General features: G+C 39.9%; 1 protein-coding gene across 1 annotated transcript; it reads left to right on the top strand.

The window, feature by feature from the left end:
- Positions 1–738: 738 nt before the first annotated feature.
- Positions 739–18458, top strand: LOC126375978 (condensin complex subunit 3). The gene is made up of 28 exons (XM_050023107.1): positions 739–981; positions 1160–1330; positions 1976–2101; positions 2613–2755; positions 3393–3552; positions 4214–4395; positions 4748–4942; positions 5482–5642; positions 6288–6475; positions 7293–7391; positions 7716–7790; positions 8422–8550; positions 8769–8882; positions 9304–9448; positions 10221–10306; positions 10725–10842; positions 11280–11365; positions 11652–11771; positions 12397–12564; positions 12953–13049; positions 13420–13488; positions 14277–14384; positions 14709–14852; positions 15251–15454; positions 15598–15774; positions 16294–16427; positions 17159–17256; positions 18334–18458. Exons 1-28 carry the CDS (start codon positions 826–828, stop codon positions 18398–18400), a joined length of 3720 nt encoding a protein of 1239 aa, XP_049879064.1. The 5' UTR covers positions 739–825; the 3' UTR covers positions 18401–18458.
- The last annotated feature ends 31 nt before the right edge of the window (positions 18459–18489 follow it).

Here is an 18489-nt window from a genome sequence, read left to right as displayed (position 1 = left end):
TTTAAGCAGCTTTCTAATTTCTATTCTACTTATTCAAGCCACGCGTACATAAGTATTTATAAGCATAAAACATTAAAAAAATGCTAATTAAAAATAAATAATACTCAAACACTGTTAAAATATTTAGGCATCTCTTGTGAGTAAAATAATTATCATTAGATTTATAAATAAACCATACTTTTACAATGAACAAACAATGTAATATAAATTACAATAATTATTATTGACAATTATAATAAAACCTCTAATTCTTACTATAATGTGATTTGTATATAAATCGTATAAGATACCTTTGTATTTTATAGTTTATAATTAAAATAATGTATCGTATTTCCAAAAAAATAAGCACGAAATAAACATTTACAGCATTAAACGCTACTGTATCTTTTTAAATAAGAGATGTACTGACCCCACAATCATCGAAAATTATGTAATTTGGTTCATTTTCAACAATACAAAATGTTATACATTTTCATGAAAGAAAATAACTTAGGAGAGCGCCATCTAGCGCTCAATAGTAGTACTAAAGATATTTATTACTTCTATCCACTACTAGATGGCAGTGTGCAACAAGTAAAGCTTCAATACATGTACAAATAATACCGAAACATTTTTTAATGTGGCAATACTAACCACTCAAGCTCAAAAAGCTATGAGGCAGACCCGCAAAAACCTTTCCAAAAAAAAAATATGTCAACGAATGTCAATTTAAAATTTTTCAAAATATAAACGGTTGTTGGAGGGAGAGTTTGCAACGCAAATAAATAATAGCTTGAAACAAGACAAATAATACAATTTTACGTGATTATTAACAACAAAGAAAACATGCCGCCGACAGAAACAGAAGTACAACATGCGGTAGCTGCACCAAAACCGAATCCGCGAAATAATCCAACTATGTTCAAAATATTCCAAAACGTTCAATACAATGTTGTGCAGCACAAGAAATATGTGAAAGAAATGATGAAATTGTACAAAAAGGTAAGATATTCAAACCCTGTATTTTTTTTGTATCTAAATTGTCTCGATCATTCGTTGTTTTCTCTACAACTATACAGTATCATGGGCATAGTAACTATTAGAAATGTCTAGTGAAACAAAGTTTTGTGTTGTATAGAGAGAAACATACCTAGTCTACTTACTGTGTTATGTTTTACAGTTAGATGAAGGAACATTCCGGGAGAGTTTCAAAAATGCTCTGCAGTATCTCTTCACATTTGGAGACACAAGTGCTAACGTGGACCGTGTTGTACAATTTGTGGCATCATTCTGCACTGCTCTGGATGACGATGAAGAGTTCCTACAGTTCATATTTGATATTATTTTTGAGGTAAGCTGTATAATTTGACTGTATTTTATATGAGAATCTTAGTAGTAATAAAATGAAATATACTATAGCGTGAAAACTGCCTGCCTGAGTTAATAATAATAATATTAAGAGGAAACAAATAAAGATTTATTTATTTCCAATTCAAATTCAATCATTTATTTCAGACTAAGGGTCAATATTGAATATAATAATAACAACTAAATCCTATGTTAGTAGCGGAAACAGAATTCAAAATAAAAACAATATTCCAATATTGGTTTTTGTTTGGACATTTTAGCTTTTAGCGTGTAATTGATTATTAAATTTTGAATGTTAATAAACATTATCACTGCATCTATTAAATCTTCACAATCTCCTTCTATTAGGTCAGCTATTTTCATGTCTTGCAATATATAATCCATACTAGTCATTGTTTTATTTTGGATGGTTGTTGTTGTTGACTTAATGGAATTCTGTGGTGTGTGCATACCCCAACAGGAAATAGGAATGATCTTATGCAAGTGTGTATATGCATATAAGAGGTTTATCTAGCTTAGCTCTGGTACAGTTCTAATGTATCCATAAAATATATTTTTTTTTTCAAAATAAGTAATGTGGTATTTTTATATTTTCACCCATGTTACATTGTTATTATATCCATTCCAGTGTCAATGTGTCTCCGGGCAGTCGGTGAGGTACCGAGCCAGCCAGCTGCTGGCTGCTGTGCTTGCTGCTCTCGGGGAAGATGCATGTCTTGATGATGAACTGTGTGACAAACTGCTGGAGTCCCAGGTAATCATTTATAGGCTGCAGTGTACCGTGCCTATGCACACTCTCATATTAAGTTAAAGAACTAGAGTTTTTTTTGTAATCTAGTCATAAGATATAATGTCCTTTTTAAATCTAAACCACATTATTTAGCTATTGTGTCTGGAAATCTTTGCCTTAGGAGGTTAAATTTATATCTGTTTCCAGTAAACATCCTTGTGTCCAATAAAATGTTACTGAATAATCTAATCTAATTTAGCCTACCAGATCCCACTACTGGGCAAACGCCTCCCCTTCCTCTATCTGAATAAAGTTTTCGAAAATTTTGTACATAACAATAATCCCTTTTATAACTTAACTAAACACCCACCACCTGTATTAGGCTGGTTTTCCCTTCGCGGGTTGGAAGGTCAGACTGGCAGTCGCTTCTGTAAAAAACTGGACCTGTCAAATCTTCAGGTTGGGTAAGCGGACCCTGTAAAAAATGGGATAATGCTAGGGAGGTGATGATAACTTAACAAGACTTCAAATGTAGATGCAAAGGCTACAAGACACCCGTGGTGCTGTCCGCTGCCGCGCGGCGCTGGCGCTGCAGCGGCTGCAGAACCCGCCTGATGATGACGTCACACGCGCCTACCGCTTCCACATGAGCTGCGACCCCAGCTCCTCAGTTCGAAGGTTGGTTCAATATTTATGTTGGGATGTGATATTTTGTATTTCTTATAATAGGTTTGTAATGAGTAGGGGACAAATGTTTCGTGACAAGTGTCGTCAGAGATATCTCTCCGTTGTGCCTTTCTATCTATGGTGGCCAATTTTCCCTTTGTATAGAGTTCATTAACCATGAAATGAATTAATAACGCGCTCGGTCTGCGATTGTTGAAGTTAAGCAACTTTCGCAAAGGCCAGTCATAGGATGGGTGACCACAAAGAAAAAGTTTTCATCTCGAGCTCCTCCGTGCTTCGGAAGGCACGTTAAGCCGTTGGTCCCGGCTGCATTAGCAGTCGTTAATAACCATCAATCCGCACTGGGCCCGCGTGATGGTTTAAGGTCCGATCTATCCATCCATAGGGAAGGCCCGTGCCCCAGCAGTGGGGACGTTAATGGGCTGATGATGATGATAAAGTTAATAACAGGTTATAATCTAAAGTATCCTCAAAGGCCAGAGCAGCCTCCCAAAAAACATGAAAAGGAATATGAACAAATCAATTGGTGTAGGATGATTTTACACATTTTGCAGACAACCCAAGTTGCGCCAGACGTTACTTGAGGATGTAAAATTTAAGTCAAGAGAAAATTATTTTATACCTCCAGGGCGGTGCTAATGTCCATAGCGAAGTGCAAGCCGAACGTTCCGTTCGTGTTGGAGCGTCTGTGCGACGTGGACGAGGCGGTGCGGCGCGCGGCCTTCCTGTACATGGCCGCCATGCCCGTGGTGCAGCTCAAGGTCACGCAGAGGATACTCACGCTCAAGGTATGAAATAGTCACACTGACCAAACCCAGGGTTGCTGAGGTTCGTAATCCACCTCACAAACCACACTATACACGAAGAGATTGACCTTTTATTCATAATTTTATTCTAGAAGTCCTGCCCTTAAACTTGTTAATTTTCGATCTTTGAATAATTTTACATTCATTTATTTGCCCATAATTACACGCTACACTACACGTAACCACGCAGAAATTAACGTAGACTTTTTTTTATAACTAATATAAATAACTTATACATCCAGCGTGTATATGCCTGTAGACTGAGAGATATCTCATAGTATGTGTAAATCGTTTCTGTAAAAAACCGGACCTGTCAAATCTTCAGGTTAAGTAAGCGGACCCTGTGAAAAACGGGATAATGCTATGGAGATAATGATAACTTAATACGTATTAGTGTTCGCGCGATAACCTTTATTGCTCTGCTCTTTTTCTAGGTTCAATCTTTACCATTGAACTATCCACCGATTATTTTAATTTAACCAATCAATTTTTTATTTTTTTATAGTATTTTCTCTAGAACCTTAACATTGGCAGAATCATCGTTACTGGAGGATGCTTCGCTCAAGTCTCCAAACAAGCCGCGACAGAGCGTTTGCAATCTGACAATATCGTCAATGCTATAACAACATCCCCTACTCCTCAGGTGGGTCTAACGGAGCGCAGTCCCCGCGTGCGGCGCGTGGTGGAGGAGATCCTGATCCCGGGCTGGCTCGCTTGCTTCCGCGGGAACATCGTCGACCTGCTCAAAGCCATCCGCCTCGACAACACTCACGATGCTAAAGACTCCCAGTATGTTGCTGGAAAACTGCTCGAGTCGCTCTTCAAGTGAGTTAAGGATTTTATGTAGTGGAATAAATCGCCTTATCTGACTAATACATTTCTAGAAAAACAAAGGAAATTATAGGTACCTTATTTCATTATAGTCTGCCTATCTCTATATAATCCTCTAGTCGACTTTTATGAAATTGGACAAACCGTAAATTGGAAAAAAGGAAGTCACTCCAAGTACCTCACTAGAACCTACTCGTTTTTGATCTATCAAGTGCCAGTTTTCATTCAAAGCAGTCCAGTGGTTTAAATGGGAAAAGTTATCAGACAGACAATGTAATGTTATTGTTTCTGGGACTGACAATGTTACTTTTTCTATCAGATAGATAATCATGTCTCCCTTTCACAGACGCCTACCAATCTCGGAGTTGCTAGAATGGCTGCCGACTGACAAGTCCCTCCGGCTGATCCCCGCCGACAAGTTGAACAAGGAGACGGCGTGGTACTGGCGCCACCTCGCGGAGCACCTGCAGAAGATCGACGACGACGAGACACTGGAGACTGTGTTGCCCGATCTAGTCGTGCTTACTGGGTATATCCGCGCGTGAGTATACTACACTTAATATGTGTGCCTTGTTTTAATGTTTTCTCTCTCTCTCCCCCTATCTCTCTCTCTCTCTCTTTCTCTCTCTCTCTCTCTCTCTCTCTTTCTCTCTCTCTCTCTCTCTCTCTCTCTGTTTATGTATCTTTTCAAAATGATCATCAATCTTCTAAAATAAAAAAAATCTCAATAATAATCTAACAATGTTCTTTCTGACGTCTACATATAGACGTATATTTACATTATTCTGAATCATCATCATCAGCCCATTAACGTCCCCACTGCTGGGGCACGGGCCTTCCCTAAACCATCACGCGAGCCCAGTGCGGATTGATGGTTATTAACGACTGCTAATGCAGCCGGGACCATAATTCTGAATAATGTAATGTATTTCGTTATTTAAAGTTTAATATTTTTTAGGGAAATATACTTATCGCTTACCTCACCCGGTCTTTAGAAAAACAACCTTTTTTAGATTTATTTTTGTCTACAAGTCACATTCAAAAGTTTTTCCTTTATTTCTCATAATTCCAAACCCATAGGATAGTAGAGTCCCCGTGCCCGGCGCCGGGTGAGGACCCGGTGGGGTTAAACACGCGGCAGCACGTGCTGGCCGAACTGGGCCGCATGCTGCGCGCCTACGACGCCTGCGACACCGCGGGCCGCGCCGCTCTGCACGAGCTCGCTACCGATGTACTCACTGGTGTGTACACCTATCTTTAATTCTCGGGAACATTGGTCTGGCCTAATATACCGAGTGACTTTAATTCTGGGAACATTGGTCTGGCCTAATATACCGGGTGACTTTAGTTCTCGGGAACATTGGTCTGGCCTAATATACCGGGTGACTTTAATTCTCGGGAACATTGGTCTGACCTAATATACCGGGTGACTTTTTGACCCCTGTACAGTCACGAGTACTAATATGTATACTCTTTGAAACTATGTCACATTAACTTTTTTGACAAATTAAACCGTAAGTCTCATTAAATGTCAAATATGATAGTGCGACAGGGTTTTAAAGTGGGTACATGATATCATGACTGTACAACATGTGAATCTTTGACGAAAATTGTAGACATTTTTTTTTTGATGGAAAATTCACCCGTTATAATATTGTGTTCTATGAATACCACCAAATCGCATTGATTGAGAGCCTAGGCCCAGCACCTATGGGACTATGGGGTGTTGCGTAACTCCAGAGCTACGGACGCGAAACATTTTTTACACTTTTATTGCAGAAAACCACAAGCATGAATGATTGAATTATTGAGTTCAGTAATGGATCAGGTCCACGGAATTCTAGACATAGATTTATGTTGTTCAATGTTAAACTTAACACCTCCAGGAGACTACGGGTATCTAAGTGCTGAAGTGATCCGCGCGTTCGTGTCAGCATTAGAGCTGGTGGTACCAGAAGTGGGTCAGCGTATGGAGGTGGTGGCGGGCGTGATCAACTCTCTCCGGGATCCGCCTGAACCAGAGCTGCCGCCGCCGCCGCCGCCGACAGTAGATGATGCCAAGGCCAAGCTTGAGGTATAGCACACACGCACACAGTTGCTAAACACAGATACACAAACCAACAGGCTCATGGGTCATGTTAGGGACCTTTAGCGACTCAATAATAACCAGGGTTGATGAGGTTGATAATCCACCTGCTAACCCACCCAATAGAAGAAAACCAATAGACTCGTCAAGGTCCGTATCGTGTGTGTAGTATTATGAAACTAATCGTCTTTACCTCGATCGGGTTATCCTATACGACCACACTCCTGTTGAGTACCCAGGACAGTTGCTGTTGCGACAGGGTTGGTGATTCACCTCACAACCCACACGTGGGAAGAATAGACTAGTTTCCAACTAGTCAAATCAGTTACTTTTTACTAAACGTCAAAACACAACTACTATGAAATTTGTATGAAAAAGCACACTGTGACGTCATAGAAAAACGTGATAAAATGTCGGACTTATTATTACGTTTTTCTTGATTAATTCATACATAAGTTAAATATAAAAAAGATAATGTTTTTCGTTAGTTCTAGATCTGTCTTTATTTAGTAATCAGAAATTCATAATTTATCTTGAACCTAGAACACGACCCAATTATACGACAGTTGCATAACAAGATAAAGGGGCAAACGGTGTTGAGGAAGGTCGAGTCAAAATTACTTAAAACAGAAAAAAAATGGCCGACATCTCGTCATGCAAGGAGGTCCACTCAAGGATCGACAAATCTGGAAAGAGCTTCTCTAACAAGAACCTGCCTTTTAAATATCGGATGAATGAATGCATGTTATGTTTAAGCAACTGTAAAGTGTCTTTTTGTGATTTTATTTTGATTTTTGTATTCCAGAGAGCCAGGCTGCGTGTGTCGTTGAATGTCGCTATAGAAGCTCAGGAGGAGGCAGTCAGGGATCAGAACTACGAGCTTGCAGCAGAGTGCAAGGCGAAGGTATTTTGTCTCGTATATTTCTATCATAAAATATTATAAAACTATGAACAAGACATACGATGTACCTATTCTAAAATGATATACCATTGCCCCGGCCATTAGTAGTTAGGCCATTTGTCCCGGTTACTTACTGATGTAAGTAAGTAGTCGTTACATGAGCCATGTCAGGGGCCTTTGACGGCTCAATAATAACCTTGACACCAGGGTTGATAAGGGTTGGTAATTCACCTCACAACCCACACGACAGAAGAACTGCGGGTTGAAATAGCTAGGGGGTCGGGTTTTTAAATAAGATTTTAATAAATGCCGATGTTATTATTTTAGGTGGCTGACATTCAAAAGAAGTTAGAAGACTTGACGGTGCAGTCTACTCCGACCGCGCCACCGCCGCCGATACCGGTAAGTGTGTTACATACGACAAGATGCTTTGACAAGTGATCTGATATTGTACACAGACGCATACTTTTCTCTTGACTTGCTCTGGTGCACAGTCAATCTAATCTTATAATTCTTGGTATCTAGTGCGCAGGCTCCAATGACGAGTCTTCAAGACTCGGATTAGCTGCAGCAGCTAAGCTCGTAATATCGACACTAGTCTTAAAACCTCCTTAGTGGATGTGGAATTTCCGGAGGCCTAATCGTGTAACATAGTTTCTAATATAAAATGGTTATTAGACTAACCAATCCATCCAACCCGATGTATCAAGGTCACAATGAGATCGAGAAAATATACGCTGTTAGACTTGCTCAAGATCGTAGTTACCATGGTTACATCCCACCAATTTGCTATTATACTAAACGATTCCGATGGCCGAGCCCGTGACCTTGACGCATCGGGCACGATGGATTGGCAAATGTAATAACCGCCTAATCAAAATCCCTAAAATGTTGTGTTGTTTAAAGTGACAATCCCTCCTGTCAATTTATTGTCAATTTAATGTCACAGAAGAGGAATTCTATTGATCAAGATAAAAACTGAGCTACACAAACACCCCGCGGTAAGTATTATTACCTTTTAAATCTATTTCAGACAATAAAGGAGAAGATATCGGACTCGGACACGCTGAACAAATGTTTGACGATACTGAACGCTACGATGGACACGCCACAGCTGAAGACTGTCACACCAATACTGCGGATCATATTCAATGAACTTGAGGTAACAGATACGGCAGTTTTCTTTACGTTGTCACGTTCATACCTTAGTCAAGAAGCAGTTTTTCATAGAAAAACAAATAGCCGCCTTCCAGGCCTCAGCAATATTTAGACTAATCCAATGAATGCTTTCGAAAATGATCAGGCCTTTAGAAGGCAACTCTGCTTTCTGGAGACCTCAAAAAAGAAAGATGCATGTTGTATGTTCTTTTATATTTTTAGGTGGAGATATTCCAAAACCCGGATATATTGGAGAATGCCTTGGAAACAGTGGCACTTTATGGAATGTTGGATAAAGAGTTTGCTAAGGAAAACAAGGCCTTCTTCTTCGCTAACGTAAGTACTCGCTTTTACAAATCAAATTTTGTTTCTGTACTCGTAACAAGGCTGTAATAAAATGAGTCTTACTTTAGTCTAAAATGGATTGTCTGTCTCGCTATACCAGTCATGTTCCGCCATATGGTAAGGATGAGATTTTTCTATGGAGTGTTCGGAGTAATTCTACTCCAGTTAAGAGGACTCGCAACTTTCAACTAGTCTGATTAGCTAGCATAGATTTCCCAATGGTGCTAATTCCTGTACACACCATCTTCGTCCGGGTTACTCATTATTTACTCATTCTTTCTAAAATTAACAGCTGTCAATTATCCGTCTCTTTCCTTTTCGGCGGATAAGAAAAACAGGTATGATTTAAAGTAAAATTAGGAGGTGTCTGCAGGAATCGGAGCCAATATCTAAGTGTCCATTTGTATTCCAGCTAATAGACACAACGAATGAGAGTATAGTATGCACGGTACTCAAATGCTTGGTGGATCTCGTGTGTGTGCACGGACCGCGCGTTTTCGAGGACGAGCACGACGACACGGCGCGCAGCAAGCGAACCACGAAGGATGATGATCACGGTAGGGTTTATGGTGTATTATTATTACTGTTACTTTCTATTTTTTTATTATTTACTTTTAATAGCAGATTATACAAAGAGTTGGGAATTCCAACAGTATATGAAGAGTTAAAAAATGTAAGCTGCTCCTACAAAAACAGAATTACAGCCCATCCTAATATTCTGGCATGGATGAGCACACATAACTAAGACTAAGTAGGAGGCTGCCGCAGGATCTAGCCAAATAAGGCCCAAAATAGGAAGCGACACTGGTCGCTTACCTACAATGATACCTATACACCGCAAGAAGTGCTTATTATCCAAAGGTGATAGGTTGCGCACAAAAGGCGAAGAAAAAAAAACTTTTAGCAAGATTAACAGCTGAATAGTACAGTAAATAAAATTACAAATATCTATATGCTAATTACAAATCTCCATCTATAGGTTTCAACATAGTTACTCTGTAAAGTAGGCTAATTAAATGAACATGTACTTTATAATATCCTAGATAACGCTACGAAAGGCTACATATCCAACAACTTTAAGGCCGATCGCACTTTGGATGTGTTTCCGTACGAATTTGACTCGTGCGTAAACGTACGAACTCGCAGGCCCGGTCACGCTTTGGATGCGTTATCGTACGAATTCGACTCGTGCGTACTTGTACGAACTCGCAAAAACCATCCCAACCAACCAAGTACCATATCGCACTCCGGGTACACGTATACGCACGAGTCAAATCCATACGTTTTGGTGATGATCAAAATGTTGATTCAATTTTAAACTGTTTGCAGATTCTGATTTTGCAGAATCAATAGTTTCCTTGTCACCCGATCACAACGCTGTCATAGAAATCCTTTTGAAGATTATGGATGGCACAGTAAGTATTATTGATTGATTGATTAATTGATTGTTACTCTATCGTTTATTCATAAGCAACTGTCTCTTATTAAACATAGATAGATGCATAAATTCACGCCTATTTTGCCACCGGGGTAAGCAGAGACTATGGCATCAATCCTGATATACTTCTCTTGCTTTCTCCACATTAGTGTCGATTCGGACAACCAACAACTTAATTTAATCGGACTAAAACTACTTGCATCTCTTTCTTGTACGTATTGTAAGTGAAGGACGGCAACAATTCAAGAAGTGTCAAACTAAGGTTAAGTTTGTGTCTGCCCGAATAAGCATCGTTGCCTTTTGAGGGTTCTGAACCTCAAAAGGAACACAGAAAAACTGAAACCTTATAGGATCTTTTTTTTTTTTACTTTGTAACGATGTCCTGTTATTTCCAGTGTGCAGCGTATAGATTGATCATAGTGGAAGGTCTCTGTCGTCTACTACATCTGGGGCACCTTGAATCACCGTCGATACTCAGCAGGCTGCTCTTGCTGTGGTTCAACCCTGCTACTGGTAACGTAACCTTTTGCAATATACCGTTCTTCTATCGTGTGGGTTGTGAGGTGGATTACCAGCCCCATCAACCCTGGTGTCAGGGTTATTATTGAGTCGCCAAAGGATGACATGGCTCATGTAACGACTACATCGGTAAATCATCGGGATCATCTTACTACCGTTATTTATAAACCATACCGTCAAAAACCATATTTGATCGTAATCATTTTGTTATCTTGTGGGATCGTGTCCTTGCCCGGCTGATCCCTTGACTTGACTTCATATGAACAGTGGCAGCAAGTTATCTTTGATTACATTTGGCTCTGCTCTCCCCAATATTACGGGCGCGAGTTTATGTACATATTATTATGTAATGTTGGAAAATCTGTAAGTTGTAAACCTGTTCGAAGTCTGTTCAACAAACAACAAATATACATAACAATTAATTGTTTTAGTGGAGGAAGATATGTTACGGCAAACCATAGGAGTGTTCTTCCAAACGTTCCCAACCACGGTCGATGGCGCGCAGGAACAAATTCAGGTAAGCTTCTGACGATTTTAGACTATTTTCACTATAATTATTGCATATTCCAATACGCTTTGTGCAATAGAAAGGTGCGTAGGGCAACTGTCAGAATATTTTTTTTTTAATCTGGCTCGAATCTAATTTGTATTGGGCTGGTTTTCCCTTCGCGAGTTGGACGGTCAGACAGGTAGTCGCTTCTGTAAAAAATCGGACCTGTCAAATCTTCAGGTTTGGTAAGCGGACCCTGTGAAAAACGGGATAATGTTAGGTAGATGATGGTGACTATTGGTTATTTCTCCAGAAAGCGACGCTCCCCACACTACGCACGCTCGCCAACGCGCCGTCTAGTTCTCCTCTAGCCGAGATCGACCAAGAAGCCGTCGTGAGGTTCATAGTCTCACTCACTAGAGTCAATCATGAGGTAAATATTTAATATAAAATTCAGTAATAAATCAATGTAACACGAAAACACACTTTTTATTGTCTCGCTAGAATATAGATTTTACATGACGACTTGAATGATAAAGAACACAAATACCTATACATTTTACAACAGCCATTCGTATTTGACCAAGTTGGAGATGTCCTTAGAAAAGGTTTAATACGATTTACTCTGAACCGGCGTGCGTGTATGAAACGATTGATGAATGTGGAGGAAGCAAGAGAAGTGTATCAGGATCCAAATAAAATGGCATTCCATAGTGTCTGCTTTCCTCGGTGGGAAATAGGCGTGAGTTTATATATTTATGTGTATATATATTTTGCATTCCACCACCAACCCGCATTGGAGCAGCGTGGTGGAGTATGCTCCATACCCCCTCCGGTTGATTGAGGGGAGGCCTGTGCCCAGCAGTGGGACGTATATACGTATGGCTGTTTATGTATGTATGTATATTTTTCATTATGATTAATGATTAAATCCGGTTCACCCTGTAACATCTCCAGAAATATTCTACGCGAATTAACAATACGTTCTTATACTTATTACATTATTGAATCGATTCAACCCGATCGCAAGACAAATAAATGATTATTTTCCTATACAGCTGACCGACAGTCAAGGCGGCATGGCGATGCTGCTGACGAACTCGCTGTCGCGGCGGCCGACTGCGCCGGAGACGGGCCTGGCGTGCCGCATGTTGGCACTACTGTCGCCGCCCAGAGACGCTCGACTTGCTTCTGAGCTCGCCGCTACGCTGCGCGATACTTGTAATGTGAGTACTCCAGCTGGTAGACAGTCAAGGCGGTATGTCGATGCTGCTACGAGGTCCTTGTCGCGTCGTCCGACTGCGTGTCGCATGTTGGCAGTACTATCGCCACCCACGCACACTTGCTACCGAGCTCGCAGCTGTACTGCGATACTTTGTAAATGATTTTAGAATGTTCTTATGTTATAAAGTGAGAGAAGACCGGAGACTTGCAGAGTCGATCAATCACAGCGTGCACCTCCGCTTCGATAGAAACCCACGCTAAGACTTATTGAGGTTGCGTTTCGTTTTCGCTAAAACATACGACAGCTACGAGTAGCTATATTACAATATTTGCAATTGTACAATCTACTACAAGTTTTGTATCCTTAGACTTATGCTTCCATCTTTTCAGAATCTACCGGACAAGCAGTCTCAGCGTAATCTAACGCGGTATCTCGGTGCGTTGGAAGCTGCCGAGCGAACCAGTCTCAACAAAATGTCTAACACTGGTAAATTTTAATAATGACTACAGGTGATATAGAATTCCAAACTGGTGAAAGCATAGCATAGATCTTCTATATGTTGGTTAGAGCCATGTTAATCGCAGAGCACTTTACTGTTCGAGTCTAGTACGAGCTCTAACCAATTATTTTCGATCATTTTTTCGAATTCATGTTTGGAACACGTCTGAGCACGGTGAAAGAAAACATCTCGAGGAAACCCACATTCCCGAAAAATGCATTTCGGAGGTATGTACCATGTATGTATTGTGCTAGTTTTCGCGGGTAGGATGATCGGACTGGCAGTCGCATCGTTGTAAATGAATAAGCATCTAATATAAAAAGCTTCACATTGATCTCTCCTTGTTTGTTATCACAGGTATTACTGAAGGAACAATTCAGAATGAAGACACTATGACACATATTGGGCGCGCTACAACCTCATTACGTAAGTATAAGTTCAGTGGTTCATGAGGATACTTGATAATTAGTATATCAATGCAATATTACAATGCTCTGTGTTTATTTTCTATTGTTTGCTAGGACTTACCTGGGGATCCTTGCGTTATCGTGCGTCAAGTATATTAAACAAGTTTCGATCGAGTAGCTTATTTGGTATAATCAATTAATAATTTACAGTATTTTCATGGATTTGTTTTTGCAGTAACACATTTTACATTATACATTGTTTTAAGTTTACATTTTACATTTTCAAGAATAAGTAGCAGTTGAACACGGTGTGCTCAACCAATATAAAGAATAACAAGTTGTTAAAATTCTGGTTCATTGTAGATAATGGCAGCTGCATCTAGCTAATTCCGTTTCACTTATTCTGTTTCACTTCGAATAGAAGTTACTTTTATGGTTGAAGCCTTAATCCCATTTTGCTTAAGTATTTTTTACCATTACATAAACCATCTCTGTAAGTCTGTAACGTAATTTAATTGAAGAGTTACTTAGTTTGCTTACATTAATTTAATAAAACATGTACTTCATAAATAGTCGTCCTAGACCGATCGCACTTTGGATACGTGTTCGTACGAACTCAACTCGTGCGTACACGTACGAACTCGCGCAAACAATCCCAACCTTCCAAGTACTATGAGAGTGCGCACACTGGATGCGAGTTGGTCGTCATAGAAAAATGTTCGTATGTGGTACGCACAAGTTGAACTCGTACGAAAACGCATCGGAAATACGAATGGTCTAAAGTAAGAATTATATCTAATATTCTAGCGCAGCCGATAGCCCGCAGTACACACGTGGTGATCAACGAGACGGTAGAAGAAGAAGTGGAAATTGACGAGACTTCACCCACGGATGCTATATCTAAAATATCTACAGGTTTGCATATATACTATACTATTATATTTAATGCTAAATTTAGCTGCATGTTTTTCTTCTGACGATTGGTGGCTCTCTGTAATGACAGTCTGATTAATTTATTTTATTGACCCAAACGTACTTTTTATATACCTCCAAAGAACCTTTACAGAGAGTGTTTCATTAAGAAGTAATTATAAACTATGTAAAAGTTCTAACATACTCTGTACTGTCTGTTCTGTATTTATTCCGTTTAAATAATGCATGCTTTTGATAAAAAAAGAAACAGTTCTAATAAGAAAACCTAACCTTTGAATTGAATAAAACCAACAAAATCTCCTACAGGCCTGGAGACAGTGGAAGAGAGCCCAAAGTCAGCACGTAGCTCGTCGGGCTCTGAAGACAAGCGAGCAGATAAGGTCGAGGAAGACGCGCAGACCGACTCCAGTAGCGGCGTCTCACCCGTCAAGAAACCTAAAGTCTCCAAAGGTAATACGACAAATAAGCTATTTGACAACATAGTCAAATGACATACTTTTTATGAAACGTCAAAACGAAAATGTCCTGTGATGTCATCAGTAAAAGCACAAAGAGAAAAATGTAGTCATCAGTGAAAACAGTCAAAAGTGGTACTTATTGTTACTTAGTTAAATCATAATTAAATTTCGAAAATAAGTCGGAAAGAAAAATGAGAATGATTTTTGACCAAGTTAGACTGGCTTCTATTTCTAGATTAGTGTTTTATAATTTATCTTTTTTTATTATTTTATATTTATCACAGTGACATTAACTGAGAAATCTCCTACGATAGATAAGGTCCGGCTTGTGGCCAGGAGTGGGCAAAATTTGTTCAAAGACTTCCCAACAATATTTCTTTGAACTTACAGCAAAGAAAAAGAAGCTATCATTATCCAAACAGTCAGAAGAGAACCCCAAACCGAAATCCGGAAAAGATAAAGGAACTAAAGCGAAGAAAGTACGAGAAGAGGCTGTGAAAGAAATAGAAAAAGAGAAGATAGTAGAAGAGGAGAATGAAAAGGGAGGAGTCAAACGGAGCCGGTCACAACGCTCACTAGTAGATGTTGAAAGAGGTATGTATATAATAAGATGCAAGAGAGAGACAGAGCTAGTTGTAGTCCTGTCAAATTAAGTCGATGATTATCCGAATCAGCACCAATGCAATTTTTATTTAGTGAACCAAATAAATAAAAATAGTTTTTTTTTCCTTTATCAGCACAAAAAGCAAAAGCAGAGAAGAACAAGAAGGCGCAAGCGGCGTCCCCCCCAGAAGAACTTGACATGTCCAACGTAACAGTGCGCAGATCCTCGAGAGGATTGCAATCTGGCTCCAGCACCGAATCTAACGGCTCTGGCAAAGCGAAGAAAACTGATAAGAAGAAGAAAGAACCAGGTATATTAAAAATTCTCGAAAGGAAATTCGATGAATACCTACGGATACTTGTTATTCCGAGCGTGTCGTAAAATTCGACTAATGAACGTCCTGTCTTTATATCATGGGGTAATAACAGCAATAGTGGAATTCTCTTCCGTCCTCTGTATTTCCCTCTTATTCCGAATGCATATAACCCGGGTGCTTTCAAGGCCAGAGTGAACAGGCACGTTCTGGGCGAGCTCGCTCCATCTTAGGCCGCGTAAATGCCTTCGAACAAGTCTGGGGCCAAGAGCAAACCCACCAAAGGTAAAAAAAAGAGAATGTGATCTCACCATACGGTTAATAATTTACTTGAAATCCAAGTGTGTGTGGCTCTATCGATATTTCATGGGGTCCACTAACCTAACCTCTAGGACTGACAGCTCTTGGCAACCTAAAATCATCATATACATTTTAAGACTTAGTATAGTTGTCTTCTGTCGACTTTGCATTACGGCCTAAGGTGTTTTTGTCTTTAAAAATATTATTTTCTTTCAGCTACTAAACCGGCCACGAAGCCTGTGACGCGCTCATCTGCGGGGTCGCGAAGCAGCGCCGGCAGCGTCCACTCCATGTTCGACGATTCCGCCGATGAGACTGAATTGCACACCATTGTGTATGACAAGGAATTCGTAAGTAAACTGCTTCCATATTCACCTGCATGTATACGCTTTGAAACCATATCACATTAACTTTTTTGACGAATTAAACCGTAAGTCTCATTAAATAACAAATATGATAGTGCGACAGGGTTCTAAAGTAGGTACATGATATGACTCATGACTGTACATACATCACCTATCTATAAACGGTTCATGCGAGTGTGGGACAGTTCTCTTGACGTGTTTTTCTAAGAATGCATCTCATAAGAACACGGCATTCATATCAGCGGCTTTCGCGACTCAATAGTAACCCTAGCACCAGGGTTGATGAGGTCTGTTACAGACCTCACAACCACGCACAAGAGAAAAAGGCTGGAATAATCCTAACCTTCATAGTATGTGAGCGCGTAGTCATGAGCAATATCATGTGCCCACTTTAGAACCCTGTCGCACTATCATATTTGACGTTTAATGAGACTTAGGGTTTAATTTGTCTAAAAAGTTAATGTGACATGGTTTCAAAGTGTATACGTATTAGTACTCGTGACCGTACACTGAATGCGAGTTGTTCGTCATAGACGTCAGCCAGTATTCATACGATGCAAATTCGTACGAAAACAGTTCTAAAGTGCGGCCGGTCTAATATATATAACTCGTGCTGTCTCCGTCTGTCGTTCACCTTATGTAATCATGCCTTCTCTTTCCTTCTTCTCATATGGTTGTCCTGTTATAATGTATTTAACTAAATAATATTTTCGTAGGAACAATCACTTCTAAACGACTCAAGCGAGCTGATGGATAGCAAGCGAACGTCTAAAGCCAACGTCACGATACCCGAAACACCTGATGGCTCCGACGCGTAAGTAACTTTTGATTGTGACGTAGACGTCGTTTTTCGTTTGACGTTGTTTTTGTCATTTTTTATTTAGAAAAAAAAGAACCATATCAGGCGCTTTTTAGCTAATCGAAATTAAAAGAATATGTTTTATTTTGTTTTTATATTAGTGAATTAGTCCTCTGCTGGCAGGAAGGAAATATAGTGATAGAATGATTCAGCCGCTTGCTATAAGAACGGTTATCCTTTCAACACGCTAGGAAACTTTATGGCCGGTGGGCTGCGCTAACATGTCTTCATAAAATGCATCATAATATTACCGTGCCTTCCATACGTTTTGGATTTATCTTTTTTGTAGTTTGAGTAGAGAACGTAGTATGTTGTTGATGATACGTGCTTCGGAAGGCACGTTAAACCGTTGGTCCCGGTTACTACTTACTGATGTAAGTTAATAGTCGTTACATGAGCCCTACCAACCCGCAGTGGAGCAGCGTGGTGGAGTATGCTCCATACCCCTTTCGGTTGATTGAGGGGAGGCTTGTGCCCAGCAGTGGGACGTATATAGGCTGTTTATGTACATGAGCCATGTCAGGGGCCTTTGGCGGCTCAATAGTAACCCTGACACCAGGGTTGATGGGGTTGGTAATCCACCTGACAACCCAGTCTGTAGAATACCGACATACTGGCAACTTTTCACGATGTGAAATTTTGTGCGATAATGGTCGAGCCAACTGTACATACATACATAAACTCACGCCCGTAATCCCTAATGGGGTGGGCAGAGCCACAAGCAATCAAAGACAACTTGCAGCCACTGTTGATACGGTGTCGTAAGCTGGATATGATGAACCTTATGGTGACAAGGGATCAGCCTATCGCCCATAACAGTAGTCCATCATGTTAGAGGACACAATCCCTCTGTCGAGCCAACTGTGTTAGTAAAAATTGCACTTAAGATAAATTGCGAGTATCAATTTACCTTCCGGCGCTCCCCGTTAGAGAAGCAAGCCGGTGACACACAACACAAGCAATCATAGATCTAAGTTTTGTATGTGTGTAATCAACATTGATTTTTAATAAATGAAACAATATTTCTTACAGATCTGAATCAGAACCTGAACCTGAACCAGTGAAACCTAAAGGCAAGAGAAATGCAAAGAAAAAATAGTAATTAAATAAGTAGAGTACGATTTAGTTTAAATAAATTTATTTTTAGAGATATATAATTTTGTACTTCTAAACAGGTTTCTTGAAAGG

The sequence above is a fragment of the Pectinophora gossypiella genome, chromosome 20 (genome assembly GCF_024362695.1).
Source record: "Pectinophora gossypiella chromosome 20, ilPecGoss1.1, whole genome shotgun sequence".
Classification (NCBI taxonomy): Eukaryota; Metazoa; Arthropoda; class Insecta; order Lepidoptera; family Gelechiidae; genus Pectinophora; species Pectinophora gossypiella.
Note: the sequence above shows the minus strand (reverse complement) of the source record. Positions and strands in the feature narration are given on the sequence as shown.

Bases quoted from the DNA above. Each gene is read 5' to 3' on its own strand.
- LOC126375978 (XM_050023107.1), top strand. From the start codon at position 826: ATGCCGCCGACAGAAACAGAAGTACAACATGCGGTAGCTGCACCAAAA. The intron at 4,396-4,747 runs GTGAGTTAAGGA...TCCCTTTCACAG, and splicing joins CTGCTCGAGTCGCTCTTCAA to ACGCCTACCAATCTCGGAGT. The intron at 4,943-5,481 runs GTGAGTATACTA...CCAAACCCATAG, and splicing joins CTTACTGGGTATATCCGCGC to GATAGTAGAGTCCCCGTGCC.